Source organism: Ambystoma mexicanum, chromosome 9 (assembly GCF_040938575.1).
Source record: "Ambystoma mexicanum isolate Mex_15411 chromosome 9, UKY_AmexF1_1, whole genome shotgun sequence".
Taxonomy (NCBI): domain Eukaryota; kingdom Metazoa; phylum Chordata; class Amphibia; order Caudata; family Ambystomatidae; genus Ambystoma; species Ambystoma mexicanum.
In genome coordinates, this window is record NC_090931.1 from 907,436,526 (window position 1) to 907,452,526 (window position 16,001).

General features: G+C 45.3%; 1 protein-coding gene across 2 annotated transcripts in view; it reads left to right on the top strand.

Moving 5' to 3' along the window:
• Positions 1-14,033, top strand: part of LSS (lanosterol synthase) — a 315,876-nt gene extending 301,843 nt beyond the window's left edge. For both annotated transcript variants that reach the window (XM_069616042.1, XM_069616043.1), the window contains one exon: positions 12,764-14,033. In XM_069616042.1, the coding sequence (XP_069472143.1) occupies positions 12,764-12,901 (138 nt within the window). In that variant the 3' untranslated portion in view covers positions 12,902-14,033. The remainder of the gene's footprint in view (positions 1-12,763) is intronic.
• The last annotated feature ends 1,968 nt before the right edge of the window (positions 14,034-16,001 follow it).

Here is a 16,001-nt window from a genome sequence, read left to right on the forward strand (position 1 = left end):
GCTTTTGATGACCTCCAGGCTTTGACCGTTCAGAGCCCACCTGAATTCTTTCCATTTGGATCTTTCAACATTCATAATTAATATGTTTGACTAAATGATGTTAAGGTAAAGATCCAGCTTTTCTAAGTACTCTTTGATGCAATTCAAACCTTTCTGGAGGCCTATGGGGGTCATATCGCAGATGACCATGACATCTACATAGTTCAAATATTGCAGCTTTAGGTGTCCCAATACGGGGGGGTTTGTCCTCGCCTCCTCCCAACATAGCCATATCTTTTATGTAGAAATTGAATAGGAAAGACTCAAAGACACACCCCTGTCGAAGCCCCCGTTAAGTCTCTATCCTGTTCGTACATGACCCCTGCAAATCCAATTTGATCTTTATTTTTGTTCCCCTATGCCAAGCTTCCAGCATACTAATTAGGGGACGAGGGTGCCCGTTATTATGTTTTTTCCATAATACTGCCCGATTGATATAGTCAAAAGCCTTGCTTATGTCTAAAAAGGCCAAATGTACTGGTGTGCCTTGTTCTTTTGCTTGTTAAGCCAATAAGGACAAAATGAAACTGTTTAGCACGGTTCCCACCACCCCCTTCTTAAATCCAGCCTGGCAATTATTCAAGCAGTTTGCATTTGAGGCCCAGGTTTGAAGCTCTTTTAAAAGTATCTTTGTGAACATTTTGTTTCGGGCATCCAATAGAGAGATGGGTCTATACTGCAACTGCAGGGGGAAAATCTGCCCCCCCCCCCCCCTTGAAAATCAGAACTGTTAGGGCTGCACACCAAGACCTTGGAAACTGATGCATAATGTTTGATTTCAGTGTCAAATTAGTTACCCCATCAGGGCCCGGGTTATTTGATTTTTTTACTGCTCTTAACTAATAAAACTATGTCATCCAAGTCCCAAGTAAGTATCCCGGTCCAACTTTTACAAGTGTAAATATCACAGCAATCCAAATCTTCCTTTACATACAACTCTGTGAAGTGCTTTACCTAGATTTCTTCAGCAATAGGTTGAGTCTGCAGAAATGGATCACTTCCTTTGGGTTTTATTAGCTGCTAGAACTTGCTGTTATTGCTTCCCATAATACAAGGAATGGATGGGTAGGCAAACCTTGTTGGATAATGGCGCTGGAGATTGGTTGTAACCGTTGGTTTCTTGCTTCTCGGTTGTAAATAAGTTTGAAACTCTTGGTTCGTGTTCATATGTGAAGGTTTATTGTTGTTTTAATTATGCAACCAGTTAGCCTAGCAAGATATGCCAGGTACATCTGAGAAAGGAGCCAACATGTGTTTCGATCGAAGTCTTTGTCAAGGCGGTGGGCAGGTGGTCCTTCTTAAGTGTATCTTGGCCTGGAGCGTTAGCGCAGTGTCCATTCTTGAAGGGCGGCTGATTAGCCAATCTGTATTGAAGCTGCTGTTCGGTGAAGTATATTCTGACAATACAACCTAACATCTTTTCTGCATCATTTATCCCCATTAGAAATGTGTGGCCTCTCAGCCATTTTTCAATTTCAATTTCAGCGTTGCAATTTAATTTTCCTTGAACAAATTACTCCCCTTTTGCAAGTCTACTAGATTGCATCTGCCTTTTTCGCAGTTCAACCTCTGCATCAATGGCATGGTTGTGCCCCAAAGAGTGAAACTTTTTTTCTAGATGTCTGGCAGATGCTAGTTCCCCAAGAATTTATTTTATGCAGGGCCCAAAACCTTGGGGAGAACTTATACATATGTCATCATTCTCAATTTAGTCTCCTATCTGACAATTTAGAGCCAGAGCCATTTTCTGGGTCCATTACACTGTGTGATTTCTTGGATTAACTTCAATATTAAAAAAACGCTTGTTAGCAATTGCATGCCGAAAAATTAGTAGCGTGCAGATCAACATACAGTGATCACTTCGATCAGTCTGCCTTATCTCCAAATTTCCTCCCCCTGCATCAAGAAAAAATAATCCAAATTTGATTTCCAGCAGTTATTATGCCATGTAAAACTCCGGGGAACATCTGCTGGGAAATTACCATTTAGGATTGTCAAATTCCAGGCCTCAAGTTTCTGTCTAACCAGGAACCCCCTGTCTCGAGTTACATTGGGCGTCTTTTCCCTATTAGGGAGTTGGTACCAACAATCCTTCAGACATTCTGCATTAAAATCCCCCAGAATAATTAGAGAGACACCTTATTCTGGGATTTCACCCAGCAGGAGAAAAGAAAAGATCTGACAACAAGTCCTCCATCTGTGTTTTCTCGGGATTGAGATGGACATTCACCAATAAGCCCGTCTGAGTCGCACTGGACCCGTGCACCTTCCATTCTAGAAGAGTTGCAAACATGTCCCTTCTATCGGACTCAATCTGACGCACAGTAAATCCCTCATTACGTCTAATTGTTGTCAAGAACCCCCAATAAGGGTGACCCCTCGTACCTCGCTAAGCTCTAATAGACATAACTTCAAAACCTTCATCAGTGGGGTATCCAGCATAAGGGTCTCCTGTAACCAAATTAAATCATATGACGCGAACAGACCCCTATTTCCCAAAATGCTTGCAAAACCTCTAGAATTCCACAATACTATAATAGTATCCAACTTTCAATCTTCCCATTCGTTTCACACTGAACCTCCATGAAGAGACTCTACAATTAGTGGGCAATCATAGCTAACGTTTCTTTTCTCTCTCATTCCTCATTGCCCTTGTTCCTAATGCAACTCAATCAACAGCTTATTATTTGTTCCCTCTCCCCTTTGACTATGTGTCTCCTTTTTGTCATTAGGTCTTACATTGTCTTACATTGTCAAGGGTTCACATTTTTGATACTTCGAATCCCAAAGAAAGAAAGACTTTGCTTTCAGCTAAAAAAGCTTTCTTAATAATTGGGGAGCACAAGTGCACTTTAACAATGTCTAGAAAATCTTCATGAACAAATTCCACAACTTTAATGTCCCCTGTGTTGACCAATCGTAAGCTTGGAAACTCAAAAAGTAATGAGAGAATGTAGTGTCTGTTTAAAGGGATCCTGTTTGAACTTTCAAAGAGACGACTCAGATGTATGCAGGATACTTCATCATCCACCTTATGTACTTCGCTTAACAAGTCTTTTCCCCTACTCCCCTTATGACCTTTCCTTTCAGTGTCTATAAAGTGTACCTGCAATTTATTTTTCTCTGTTAACTTTGTACTTTTTGCTAGGCCTGACCTTTTCTCCTCAAAGGTACGGAATATTGGATACACTTTTTATACACCTGTACCTCTCTTTCAACTCTGACCAGTTCTTTTCTTCTTCCCTCAGATTTACGGAATATAGAAAAAGGGTTTTGTGGTTCTTTTTTTATGTCACTATTATCGCTAGTCGAAATGCGTATTTACTTTATTCCCCTTTAGTACTTTAGGCTGCAATCCCTCGAGGTACAGTATTTCCCTGAGCCTATCATTGTTATATTTATTTAGTACATCTTGCGGCCGTGAGTACGAAATTTGATCAAGGGTAAACCAGAAGGTTACTCGGGTCGAAAGAGGGTCCCTCGCCAGCACTTGTGCTCCTAGTCTGAGTACTTATAGCCTGCCCATACGCGAACCCACCATTAACAATTTTAATACTGCCTCGCAGGGATCCCTTGGCTCCCTTTACCTCCCCCCTCTTAACAGTTCCTTTTTTCCCCCACCTCATTACCACAGATTGTATGACTATCAACCTGCAACCTTAATTGACGTAGACATTTCCGCGAACCCTTATTTTTCTGTTTACTTGGAATCTTCTTTTGATTTGCACCTTTCCCCCTTTTAAGTTTCAATCTTATAATTGGGGGTGAATGCTCGATGAGACTACTACTCAAAATGATTGGTACAAGCTCATCCTCCATGTTGCTTTTTCTAATCCTAATACAGATACCAAAGGTAAAATCTCTTCTTTAGCTCTCAGTTCCAAAGCCTTGTCTCTGATGTTACCCTGCCTAGAGTTTTCTGTCCTACCCTCCCGTGTTTTAATTTCAATGCAAGGCTCCTCCTGGTTCACATGCTACCTATAGTTCAGAGTTGTAGCTGTATTGAACCCTTCCAGAACACCAAGAAAATGATCAGACAACTACCCCCTCCTTTAGTCCCCGAGGCACTTACAGGCTGAATACCAAGGTAATCCTGATAAATCAAAGATTAATCATACCACAATTTTAATCAATTTATTAAAAATGTATTCATTTATTTATGTGCATCTTATGCAACAACGTAAAAAAAGAACTAACACAAAGTCCTACACATTAATGACTAAAAGTACCAAAATCTGTGCAAACCACTTACAATCTAACTGGTGTAGTGACACCAAACCTATCATGATGAATAAAAGTGAAAACAAAATAACCAGAAAAAATTCATGCACAAGGGAAGAGTGACAAAAATGAATCACATGAGTTTGTTAATGACCAAGTTGGGAACCAGATTGCAGGTCCCTTATTTATACATAAGTGTAGCGAAGTGTTTGAGCGGTTGTGAAATGTTGATTCAGTATATCTAATTACCACCACTCAGTAATTGATTTAAAGAACAATCCGGGGTATCTGAAGACATGTTCTCCACACTACCCTTTATTGAAAGCTTGTTGTGAAACTGAGAGATAGGAAAAATATAATACTGATTTCCTAATATAGAATCTGGTTCATACAATGCACTCTCTCGGTGCCGTTGAAACTGTTGATATTGGCCGTCTTCAGGACAAGAAACGGGTAGTTCAAACAATGTAATGAATACTTTCCCAGGTACTTCTATTGTGATCTACAAGGAAAATGTAAAAAGGAGACTTTTAAGAAGATACTCCATGAGGAAGCTTAACTAAAAATAAAAATAAAAATTGTGGTAGTGGACTGTAGTGATTTTACCAAAACATGAACCCTTCCAGCAAATTTACTTTCACACTCAGATCTTTTAATATCTGCCTCACCTCTCATGATTCAATGTCCCCAGAAACCATGTCTTATATCTGTTCCTTGATTCTGGTCAGAGCCTGGTCTAATTTTCCAGTGTACACAGACATGTCCAATAGTACCTCCACTACGGGCTCCTCATCTGGCAACACCTTTGTATCTGATGGAAGGGCATAATTTTGGGGATCCCCTGAAACATTATTGGTGCCAGGGTATTGCTGCTGGTAACTATGGAGACCCTTAATTCCCCCCTGCGCTTCCGCGTCAATGTTACCCAGAGTTGCCTTAGAGATAGAGGCGCTAAACTGGCCCAGGCAAGCCCTCATCAGTAACAGGCTTATTTGTCACAGCCGGGGCTCCCATTCTTCTTAAAGTAGCCACCATAGTTGCGGCCACAACAAATTTTACCTTTGAGTCCGAGGATGAGGTTGTGCTGAATGAAGCGATATTCACAGTGCAGCCTGAGGGAAGCTTTCTAGGCGGGACTCCTCCCGATCCTCTTCGACCCACACCGGACCACAACAGACCACTTAGCCAATCCGCTTTGCAATCCGTGCAGCGCTGGAGCTATGATGTTATGGCTTCAAACAGGTAAGACTTCTCTTCTTCCTCAGTGATCAACAGCAACAACAGACTGTCCACAACAGGCCACTTAGGCAATCCACTTCGCAATCCGCACAGCTCTCTGCACTGGGGCTATGACTTTATGCCGACAAAGGTAAGGCTCCTCCTCTTCCTCAGTGATCAACAGCAGCAACAGACCACTTAGCCAGTCCACTTTGCAATACTGGTGGGGGGGGGATATGGACCATTTTGGTTAGTTTCACTACCCCCAACATCCTCCTTGGCTGTGGTTGACCTCTGTATCAGGGTCAAGATGATTCCACTCTGACACCATGTGTCACAGATGACCTTAAAAACACACCAACTTGGGAAGGCAGTTCAAAGTTCTTTATTGCTTGAATAGTCAAGGGGCTCGCTAAGGGTCATCCCTCTGTCTCTCTTTCATTTAGTGCTGGTTGTGCCATCCCTGCCCAGGCAGCGCTCAACCCCAGGCTTGTCACCAGAGGTCGGTAACCCCTGCCATCTAATAACTAATTGAACATAAAGGCCTAATGGCAAACACCTCATCGCTCTAACTCCTTCTGGGAACATTCTATGTGGTCCATATTCTAAAGTTAGTAAACTGTAAGGATAGGTACCTTTCAGACTCTCAGACCTCACATGGTTTCTTCATTCCTGTTCCTCTTTATATATCTTTCTGTCCCTCACCCTTCTCTCATCCTACTCTCCTCCATACGACTCCACCTACTATCTCCCCTTTGTCTCCCTCATAATTCTATCCCTCTGATGTTCCTCTTTCTCTACATCTACCACCACCTTCCAATCTTACTCTCTTCTACCTACTATGCTCCCTTCTCCCAACCACTACTACTCCACCCCACACTACTACTACTCCCCTATTCACACAATTTCTACTCCCCCCCACTCTAGACTACTACTGCTCCCCTCTCCACACTACTCTCCACCCCATTTTCTCTCACAATCATCCTCCTTTCATTCTCCCAATCACTTTAGCATTCATTCTCTACTCTATAATTGTATTTATTTATTTATTGTGCATTTGATACATCAAGTCAATTGTTTCAAATTCTAACTCACACCCTTACCACGCACACTCACAACTAAGTACCACTTTCTCTCACCAACCAATACCTCACCTTGCACACACCTTCAGCTATTCCCCTCTACTCTTCTCCACCATCCTTCCTTTCCTAGTCTCTTAGTCCACCTCCTTCGTTTGCCTCACTCGATAGACCAACACCTTCCTGTTTCCTGTCCCCCTCCTTACCCTCTATTTCCCTCTTCATTGGCGATCTCCCTCACCTGGTTCCCTGGCCAACCTCTGGCTTTCCTTTCCGTAGATGAGTTGTTACAGGTGAGTAAAAGCATAAAAGGAGTCTTAAGCCCCACCCATTTTTGGTACATGCTGCCACCAGCTTTCGGCAAAGATGGCCCACTGCAGTCATAATCCGTTCCAATGCCCTAAGTCATGCGAGGGCTTCCAGGCACGTATGGGATGCCTGATTGACAGCAGGACCATTCTCCTGCCCTGTAACAGGCAACTGCATTGTCCTTGTGGGTGAGAATGTTGTACAGCTGAATGGAGTGCTCCGCAATCTGGTATTGGCTGCAACCTTTGTTGGAGTGCAGGTCACGTGAGCTGCTGAAATTGCTTGATCGATGTAAGGGTTGTTGTGCAGTCTGGAGATCTGTTGCAGAAGGGCGGATATATATGTTGTAAAATCATACCTCAGTGGATCCAGTAGCCTGTTCTTATCACTGTATTTATAATGGATTGCATAGTCCTACAGATTCCTCCTCTTGATAGTTATGCCACACCCACAGCGGTCATCAGAAACATTCCAGTTCTTTTCAGGCCCCTAGGGAGGGGGCTGCTCAATTGATGCAAGGCCCACTCTTCCGAATCTCCAGCCCTCACAGCCACCTAATAGAAGTCTTCTGAGATGGATATGAGAAGGAGCTGCCAATGACGTAAAAAAACAAAAAGAGATCTCATGGAGTGAATCTCGACACTCTTCATCATCGTCTTCTCACAAAAAGAAGAGGCCCCATTTGACGAGGGATGAGAGTGATGAGCTCTCGGATTCCCATTATGGTAAGGCGTGTTTCCAATAAAAAAAGCTGTCCAGAGAGCTGTCGGGGGAATTTAAGTATTAGATACTCGAGATTGTTGCCAAAGCCTTAACAAGCGATGGCTGCAGCCTCGATGGCGGTGCTGGGACCGGCAGTGCTTGTGTCACCCAGCAGAGGTTCCGGTGAGGGTAGCTGTTGTAAGGCATAGAGTGCAGCCCCTTCAGCCTCCTCTAAGGATCCAGCAGTCTCTTTGCTACCAAAGCTCACCATTGACCCCTGAAAGTGGACTTTGCTATAATCAATGGGTGTTCCAGCCGGCAAGTCGCAATTGGTTCCAATCTGTGTCCTGTGTTCAAGGAACACTTTTTTCCACTCAATACAGGTAATATAGGACTAGGAGGACAATTACATCCCTGTGGGCTTAGAACCTCTCTTTTCCCCAAATATCATTGTCAGATCTAATTGCAGATAACATTGATATTCTTATCCTAGCTGCAGATTTACATGATGCTAGCGGTCTGAACAAGTTTCTGGGCCTGCAATTATAACAACCCTCCCATTATGGGCACCCAAATGCTGTTTTCGTAAAACTATTGAAAGGTTTGTAGAGGCACTGGTTCTGTGAGCACCCGTGAAGTCATTAGTTCAGTACAACCCTTACAGAAGTAGACAGGTCTACGCTCTAACGCGGCCATACAAGAACCTATTCTCTCATTGTGGCAGATCCGTTGCTCCACCCAAGTGGTTGACAAGGAACTGGCCAACATGTAGAAGATGATGCCTACTGACTCTGTTTTTCCTGTTGTGGCACTTGGCGAGCCTGGTGCTTCATGCCACTACAGTCAATGTAAATTCTTACACCTCCTTTCCCACTTTGCTGCTGTTAGAGACTGCAGAAGGATGGATGCAGTACGTTTCAAACAATGTGTCGGGGAGTATGTTGCTGAGGACCGTCAGTACTTATTGAGTGTTGGCCAAATATACCTATGTGCTCTGGCCTGTTTTTTTTTATGCCTCTGATCATCTCACTGACGGGGAAACAAGGTAATGGCTTTATCGCTATGACGCCAGTTAGTAAGAAAGTGGCATGTATATCTTTGCAATTCGATCTGGATGCAGCAGACGGCATGGGCATATCAATGAGTTCCGTTTCGGTATGAGGTGGTTCTCATGGATGGGGATATCGGAGTTCACCCTGGGTGTGCAGGTCAAGATCCTAAACATGATGTAGGAAGGTACAAATCTGTTTGGCACAAAAGCAGATGCGTCATTGCAGAATAGTAAGCAATCCAAGGCCACTGCTAAATCTCTAGGGATGACAGTTCAATAAACCTCACTTTCTACTGCTCCTTCAGCTTCCTTCTGTTGGGATTTCAGACATTTGTGGTCATATGCCCACTGAAGGCATGCTCAATTAGCTTCCTCCAAATCCATTTAAGAAAGGTACATGCAGCTTGGCAGAGCTAGCAGAATGCAGAAAGGTCTTTGTTGACTGCAGTGCCCCTGGCAAAACCTCTTTGAGGTAGCCTGTCATCATGACTTTGCTGCCGTGGGTCGCATCTCCTTAGATGTGTAAGAGTGGCGATCATTGGTGTTGCAACTAAAGAGGGGAAGTTACAGCCTGCCATTTGTGAGGAGACCTCCAGATTGCCCATATTTTTGGATCCTCCTCTGACCCCGGATGTAGTAATAATGGAGGTACAAATCTCTCTCCTGGGCAAAGAGGGGAAAGGAAATGGTGCCTCTTTCAGAGAGAGGAAAGGGTTGGTTTTCCCACTATTGCCTCATTCAAAGAACGGTGGAGGCTTGCGTCACATCCCGAACTTCAGGACATAGAACACGTTCCTGATGAATGTGACAAATCTAGCAACATCATCACTGATTCTCTGGAGCAAAGCTTCTCCTACGTGGCCAGGGAAAGGCAGAAGCTACCTGACTCAGACCCTGGGGTTGGCTATCTGTGGGAAGACCACATAGGGACGGACAAACTCCAGTTAGGGAGGGAAACACTGAATCAAAATAAACCTTCAGTTGTTATTCTTAATGACAGCCATGTGCCTTTGCACCATGCCTGTATGACTTATTATGACGTAGATAAAGAATTGCCAGGTTTTCTAGTATCTCAAATGCTGATTTGTTGCCTTTGCCCCTGCTGCCTCCCCCATTGAGAAATCATGATGGCTTTTTCCGTTGCCTTTATTTACATGCCCAGCATCAACTTTTAAAGATTCTGCAATCGATTGATTTAGTTTCACCACTTTTAAGGCACCAGTGAGCCTCTCACTGCCAGACAGGGCTTCTTTGAGACATTCCTTATCTCTGCAAAGTGTTCTTTAAATGTGCTGAATGTAATACTGCTCATATGTTTGTACATATGAGCAGTTGGTGGTACATAGACAGCTGTTTACGAGCCCCATATTCTGAATCACTTCATTGCGAGTTGCCTCTATTGTTAGCTAAAGGGCATGTAGTAAAGGGTACTTCTGGATAGGTCTTTTTAAAGTGCCAGCACTCCGTGCTTGATAAGCAGCACTGGTAGTGAGATGCAGAGGTAACTGGGATGCTGTTGCTCTTGTCAAAATCTGGGACCTCTTTACATCCAGCTTTCCCTCCCTAAATACCTCCTGGCCAGAGTCCTTCGGTCTTTTGGCTCCAACTCTCTGAAGGTCTAACGCTCCTCCAAGCAGAGAGTGGGAGGTAGATCCCTTTCCTCGGCTGGCTTCTCCCTCTAGAACGGCCTTCCCTCCCCCTCATACTTGAGCCGGTTCTTCTTAAATTCTGGAAACTTCTCAAGACTTTCCTTTTCTCCTCTTCCTTCCCTCTCCCCCTCCCTTGCCAACTCTCCATCTACTGCTGGGATTGGGGCCTGGTCCCTTCAGAGTCGTACCGGGACCTGACCACCCCCTACCAGTCCCCCCAGCATCCTTTGCCAACACTTGCCCTCTGACTCCCTTCCCCAGACTAGCCCAACTTGGTCCTCCCTGTCCTCTGCACTCACCCCCCCTTCCCCTAGCATTTGCCGCCTTGGCCCGCCCAGCACTTGCCCGCCCCACCCTTGGGGGTACCCCACTCCTGCACTTCTCCCTCTAACCCCTCCCCTTGCACTTACCACCTTGTCATGCACTTGCACGGAAGGATTGCCACAAGGCCAATATAACCGCTTTTGTTGTTCCACTTTTTTGATTCCCATGTCCTGTCCCACCCTTCCCCCTTTCTTGTCTTGTGGCACCTGGAAAAACCTGTATATAGGCACCATACAAATGTCCAGTAAAATACATTTAAAAATAATAATTGTAATCCACCGAGCCTCAATTGCTCATCTTTAGTTGTTATCCTGTGGTTGACCTCTGCTAAATCTTTAGCTAATGTTCCCTCTCCCAACGTTGCCTGTACATAACCTAAATGTGAATGTGTTTATACAGTGGATTCCTTCTGTTGTTTTTACTCTCACTGTGTGGCTCCTTATGGAAATCAAGATGGCTGTTATAAGTCAACGGAGTCTGTTTGATTTAGGCCTGCAAAAGACAGCTTTAGCTTTTTTTGGGTATTGGTCAAAAGGGATAGTTCGGAAAGGGGATATTTGTGTTATTTGTGCATTCAAGCTTATGCCTAAAACAATATGGGTTCGGTTGAAGAGTGCTTTAACCCTCTGGTGAGGAGGATATACTAAGATAGTTGATACAGGGAAGCAGGAGGATTCTGTGATCACTATGCATCAACATGTCAGTCTATCAGAGAAACAGTGAGATGGCAATAGTACTTCCGTAGCAGAGGGTGCACAGAAGCAGTGCAGCGACGCTATCATCTTCATCTGGTGTAAAAAAAAACAGTGTGACTGCAACAGTGCTACATACAAAATGTATAGTGAAACATTGGGCTGCATTACGAGTGTGGCGGTCCAGAAACAAGGGGGCTGGTATGCTCACGGGCACTCTTGTCTCCGGACAGCCACACAACATGTCTTTGTGCCAGGGCTACCGCGCCCGGCAGGTCTGACCCTGCTGGGTGCAACGGCCCTGATAGGCAGAATTGTCATGAAGCACCGGCACTGTTAGAAATGGTGCCGGTGCTTCAGAGTTCCCATTCCCGTGGAGTCCCCACGGCAATGGGGACTTACCCAATCTCCTGCCTGACTGCCTGCTCCGCCAGGACTTGTAATGTCCTAGCAGCGTCAGGCGGTAGATTCAGTGTTTCGAGGTCGGCGGCAACCCGCAGGTAGCACCAGCGGGTCACTTTCGACTTTGTACTGAGGCCCATTGTCACAGCAGCAGTTCTTTCTACACCAGATATGCACGGAAACCGTGTGAGAACATATGCACTATCTTCACACAGTGAACACTAAAAGAATCAATTCCACTGGTACCAGCAACACAGAAACAAGGAGGCGCTGGCAGTTCTAGCGCCACATGGTGTAGTAGAGAGTATGTTACACACAGCGCACGCATCACTGATAAGGAGAATCTGTCAAAGGGACAAGGATTCGGTTCTAATCCGGTCCAGCTCATGAGAGGTCAGTAGATATGGGTAATAATTATGGGAATTAGTAAGACCGGTTACCAAGCGCTCAGAAACTGTACTTTCTAGTATGTGATGCTATTGTAACAAACAAATCATTGTCATTATTACCTGCACCAGATGTATAAGAGCAGTCACTGAGTCATTAGTGGTACTTTCTACCTGGACCAGATATGTAGCCGCTGTGTGACAGCAGCACCCAGTGATCCTTTAACAGTATCACCTTTGCAAACCTTAGTTTCGCTTGTGACACTAGGCTCCTCATTCACACTCACAGCACGTGTACTACCTTTCCTCACCCATCAAAGGTGTCATTCCTTGCAGGCTTGTGTCTCCTCTTTACCAAATGTCACTCACATAGCACGCCCAGCGCCCCATCATACACGACTTTGCAAGAGACACATCATACTGAAGACAAATGTGTGTCTTACCAGCCCTATTGGCTTTGTCAATGCTTCTTAAAATACTACTTACGTTCTTACTTCTCTGAGCTGCCTGTTTTTCTTTGAGCAAAATGCTTGTGTAAAGGCTTTGCAGTTTCAGCCATCTTCAGAAGCTGGCAAGACAGCCCTTCTCTCTAGGGAAGACTGCTCTCTCGAATGGAGGGGGTAATGTTGCAGAGAAGCAGGACACTGATTGCTGGCCATAGCTATAACATCTATTTCTCTTGGTCCATTAGGAGAACATTTCTGGAGTCTTCAACAAGAGCTGTGCAATCAGCTATACCTCCTACAGAAACATCTTCCCCATCTGGACCCTGGGGCGCTTCTCCCGACTGCACCCCGAAAGCCGGTGGGCCGGCAAGCTGAAGATCTGACCATCCATTCAGCAGGGAGAAGGACAAGTGTTTAAAGAGCGGCAGAGAGGAGCTTCTGGACCATGGCTGGCACAGACAGTGCTGAGTGCCTAAGAACAAAGAGTGGACATTTTGCAATTCTCACACCAGGGCTTACTGATAGCAAAGCTCGGTGCACTTCTAACAGACACATAGGATTGCTATACAGGATGTTAGCTTAGGCAAACTGCACAACCCTGACTGCTCCAGTTACAAACACACAATACTGCCACAGACTAGAGCCTTAATCAGAGATGTACAACCCTCCCAACTACATCTACACATTTCTAAACACACAATGTGCATTACACTACTTACAGATGCACAAGAGGGCTCCACATACAGAGGTTACTTGACATCCAAGTACAACGTTCACAGCTCCTAACACACACGACAGATGTTGATAACAACCCAACCTCCCTCAGTTAAGAATTGTTCTTCGAGTAACTCACGTCTAACTGCACAACAGAACAGATATCGCTCCCCCGTGGCTTAATGGGAGTGCTCTGTGAGAACTTTCAGGAGCGTGAGGGGTGGCATGGCCTGATATACTCTCCAGCATATTTTGGCAGAAATGTTGGCATTCCACTGCCTAGAGGTTGCCTGGAGCACCATGAGTCTACATGAGCCATCAAATGTGGAGGGTGTGAAGGGAAAGACCTGTCTCCCCTTCTTCAGTGGGCATGCTTAAGATGGTTTGCCTCTTCTGGGGTAGGGGGTGATGCCGGTGCTAGCCGGTGCTAGCCAGATGCTGCAGAAGTGACCAGCGGAAAGCTTGCATAAACCAGTGCCAATGCAAGATGTTATCCCCCTGGCATGCAATGTTCCCCTTTTCCTTTATGCCAGCCAATGAATGCAGCCTTTTCCCTCTCTACCAGACAATGCACATCCTCTAGTCTCCCCTGCCTGACTAGAGGCTCCCATACCAACTCTGGATCTTTTATTCGACATTGGATTGCTCCAGAAACACCTGATGAAAAGAGCAAAGGGCTTCTTTCTCTGGGGCTGGGGAGACAGGACTAGCCTTTTTTTGTTTGCATAATGGGTGACTCAAAACCTCCAAATGAAAATGTGAATCTTTTTGTTAACTTTGCAATAAAACTGTGATAGCGAATGCTGACTTGTGCTGGACTGGTGTGGCCTGAACTGAAATGCTGTGCATCAGGATAGTAACAGACAGCACCACCATCTTGTGAAGAAGTGGCATCGCACTGGAAGGTGAAGGCGAGGTTCAGGGCCCAGAACTTCAAAGAACATGGGTTTTAATGCCAGAAGGTGAGGATCGGGCGTTTCAAAGGGGGTAGCGTTGTCTTTTCAGTGGAGCCTAGGCCAGTTTTCTTTTCCTTTTCCAAACTCACCCCAGTAATCGGATGTTTGTCTGTTTTCTGTCGTTCCAAGAATTGGTGTCCTTTGAGAAGAACTCAGTTCTCCACATTCGGCCCTTTAATTATTCTAGCCTACCAGAATTAGACAAACCTCCCCATTTTATCACAGCGAGTGGCTCGCTCAGAACTCTTGCAGACAGGCTTTTCTGGAGAATATAAAACATAAGGCCCTTAACACCACACAAGTGACGTGACTAAGGGCCTCATCACGAGTCTGGCGGTAACACCGCCAGCGCAAATAGCATTATGGCTACAGCACCGGATCACGAGTAGCGGTTGGGTGGTTATTGCCCATTCCCCACTGGGTCCATAGGACCCAATGGGGTTGTGGGGGGACACTATTAACGCTGGCGGTAATTGTGCTGAAAATGGGCGGTAAGTGAAAATGTTTTCCTCCAGCTTTTTGCTGGAGGTAAAACTCCAACTTACCGCCCAACTCATATGGCTTTGTCACGAGACTGGCGGTATCCCAGCGCTAATACCGCCAAATACGGCTACAGCACCGGATCACGAGTAGAGGTTGGTCGGTTATTGCCCATTCCCCATTGGGTCCATAGGACCCAAAGGGGTTGGGGGCGCTATTACCGTCAGGCAGTCACTCAGGCAGTACTTGCACCGGTGGTAATAGCACCGAAAAACGGCCGGTAAGTGGACCTTTTTACCTCCAGCTTTTTGCTGGAGGTAACAAACTTACCACCTAACCCATAATAGGGCCAGCCCTTTAATGCAGTGGGTATATTGTTAGCGCTGCATTTAAGGGCTACCGCCCAACTCGTGATGAAGCCCTAAATGTGTGGCAGGCCATTATGCATCTAAGCCACCACACAGAGACTGAAGATTGACCAACTGGGGGCATAGGTGCACAGCATACTTTGAATAGTAGTTTGTTATAAGAAACATTTATTAAGGAGAGATGATGATCATTGTGTCAAAGGCTCAGATTCAATGGAGGTGGGGCGAGGAGCTTCATTGAAGACTGAAAGAATCTGCTTTTGAAGGGAATGAGGCTGAGAGGGCACTCACTCTAGAAAGCTATACTTGCATCTACACTTACATAGATTTCAGGGACTTGCCCTCTCAAAAATACTAAAACGTTAGACAGGCATGATTTACAGATATGATTAATTGTGTTTTTCTGTGAGACTTGGCTGTGTGAAAAGGCTGATGAGTCCTGTACAGTGCATACTTGTTAACAAGGGAACTTTTAATGACGCTATGAGAGAAGCAAGCACTCTATGGTTGAGGGTAAGGTCAGCAAGCCAGAATACTAGGAGGCTGAGTACAATGGTTTGTAGTGAGGTCCAAGAGTGCCTCCCTCTGGTAGATGATGGTCACTGCTGGGGTGGCCCAACCTCGCAGTGAAGGGAATAGGGTTCTGCCATGGTCGGTGTATAAGGAGAGGCCACAGTAGGGCCTTTACAGTGCGTTGAGTGGCTGCTGGCTATTTCTGTCTGAGTTAATGTGGATGTGCGTTTCTTTGCATGGTAAAGAGTACATGTTGCTGTAAGCCCTAGGAGGGACCCTTTTGAGGCACCGTTTTGAGTAACGTCTGAATTAATGTAGTGAGGTAAGGTGGATGCCAGTGAGCATTACTGCCTCATGTCTCCTGGAGAATGCCACCGTAGGTGGGCAGGTGGGCTGAGCTTGTGTGGCAGTAGCTAAGCTGTTTTCCTCAGAGTGATGGGCAGAGTGAGCTG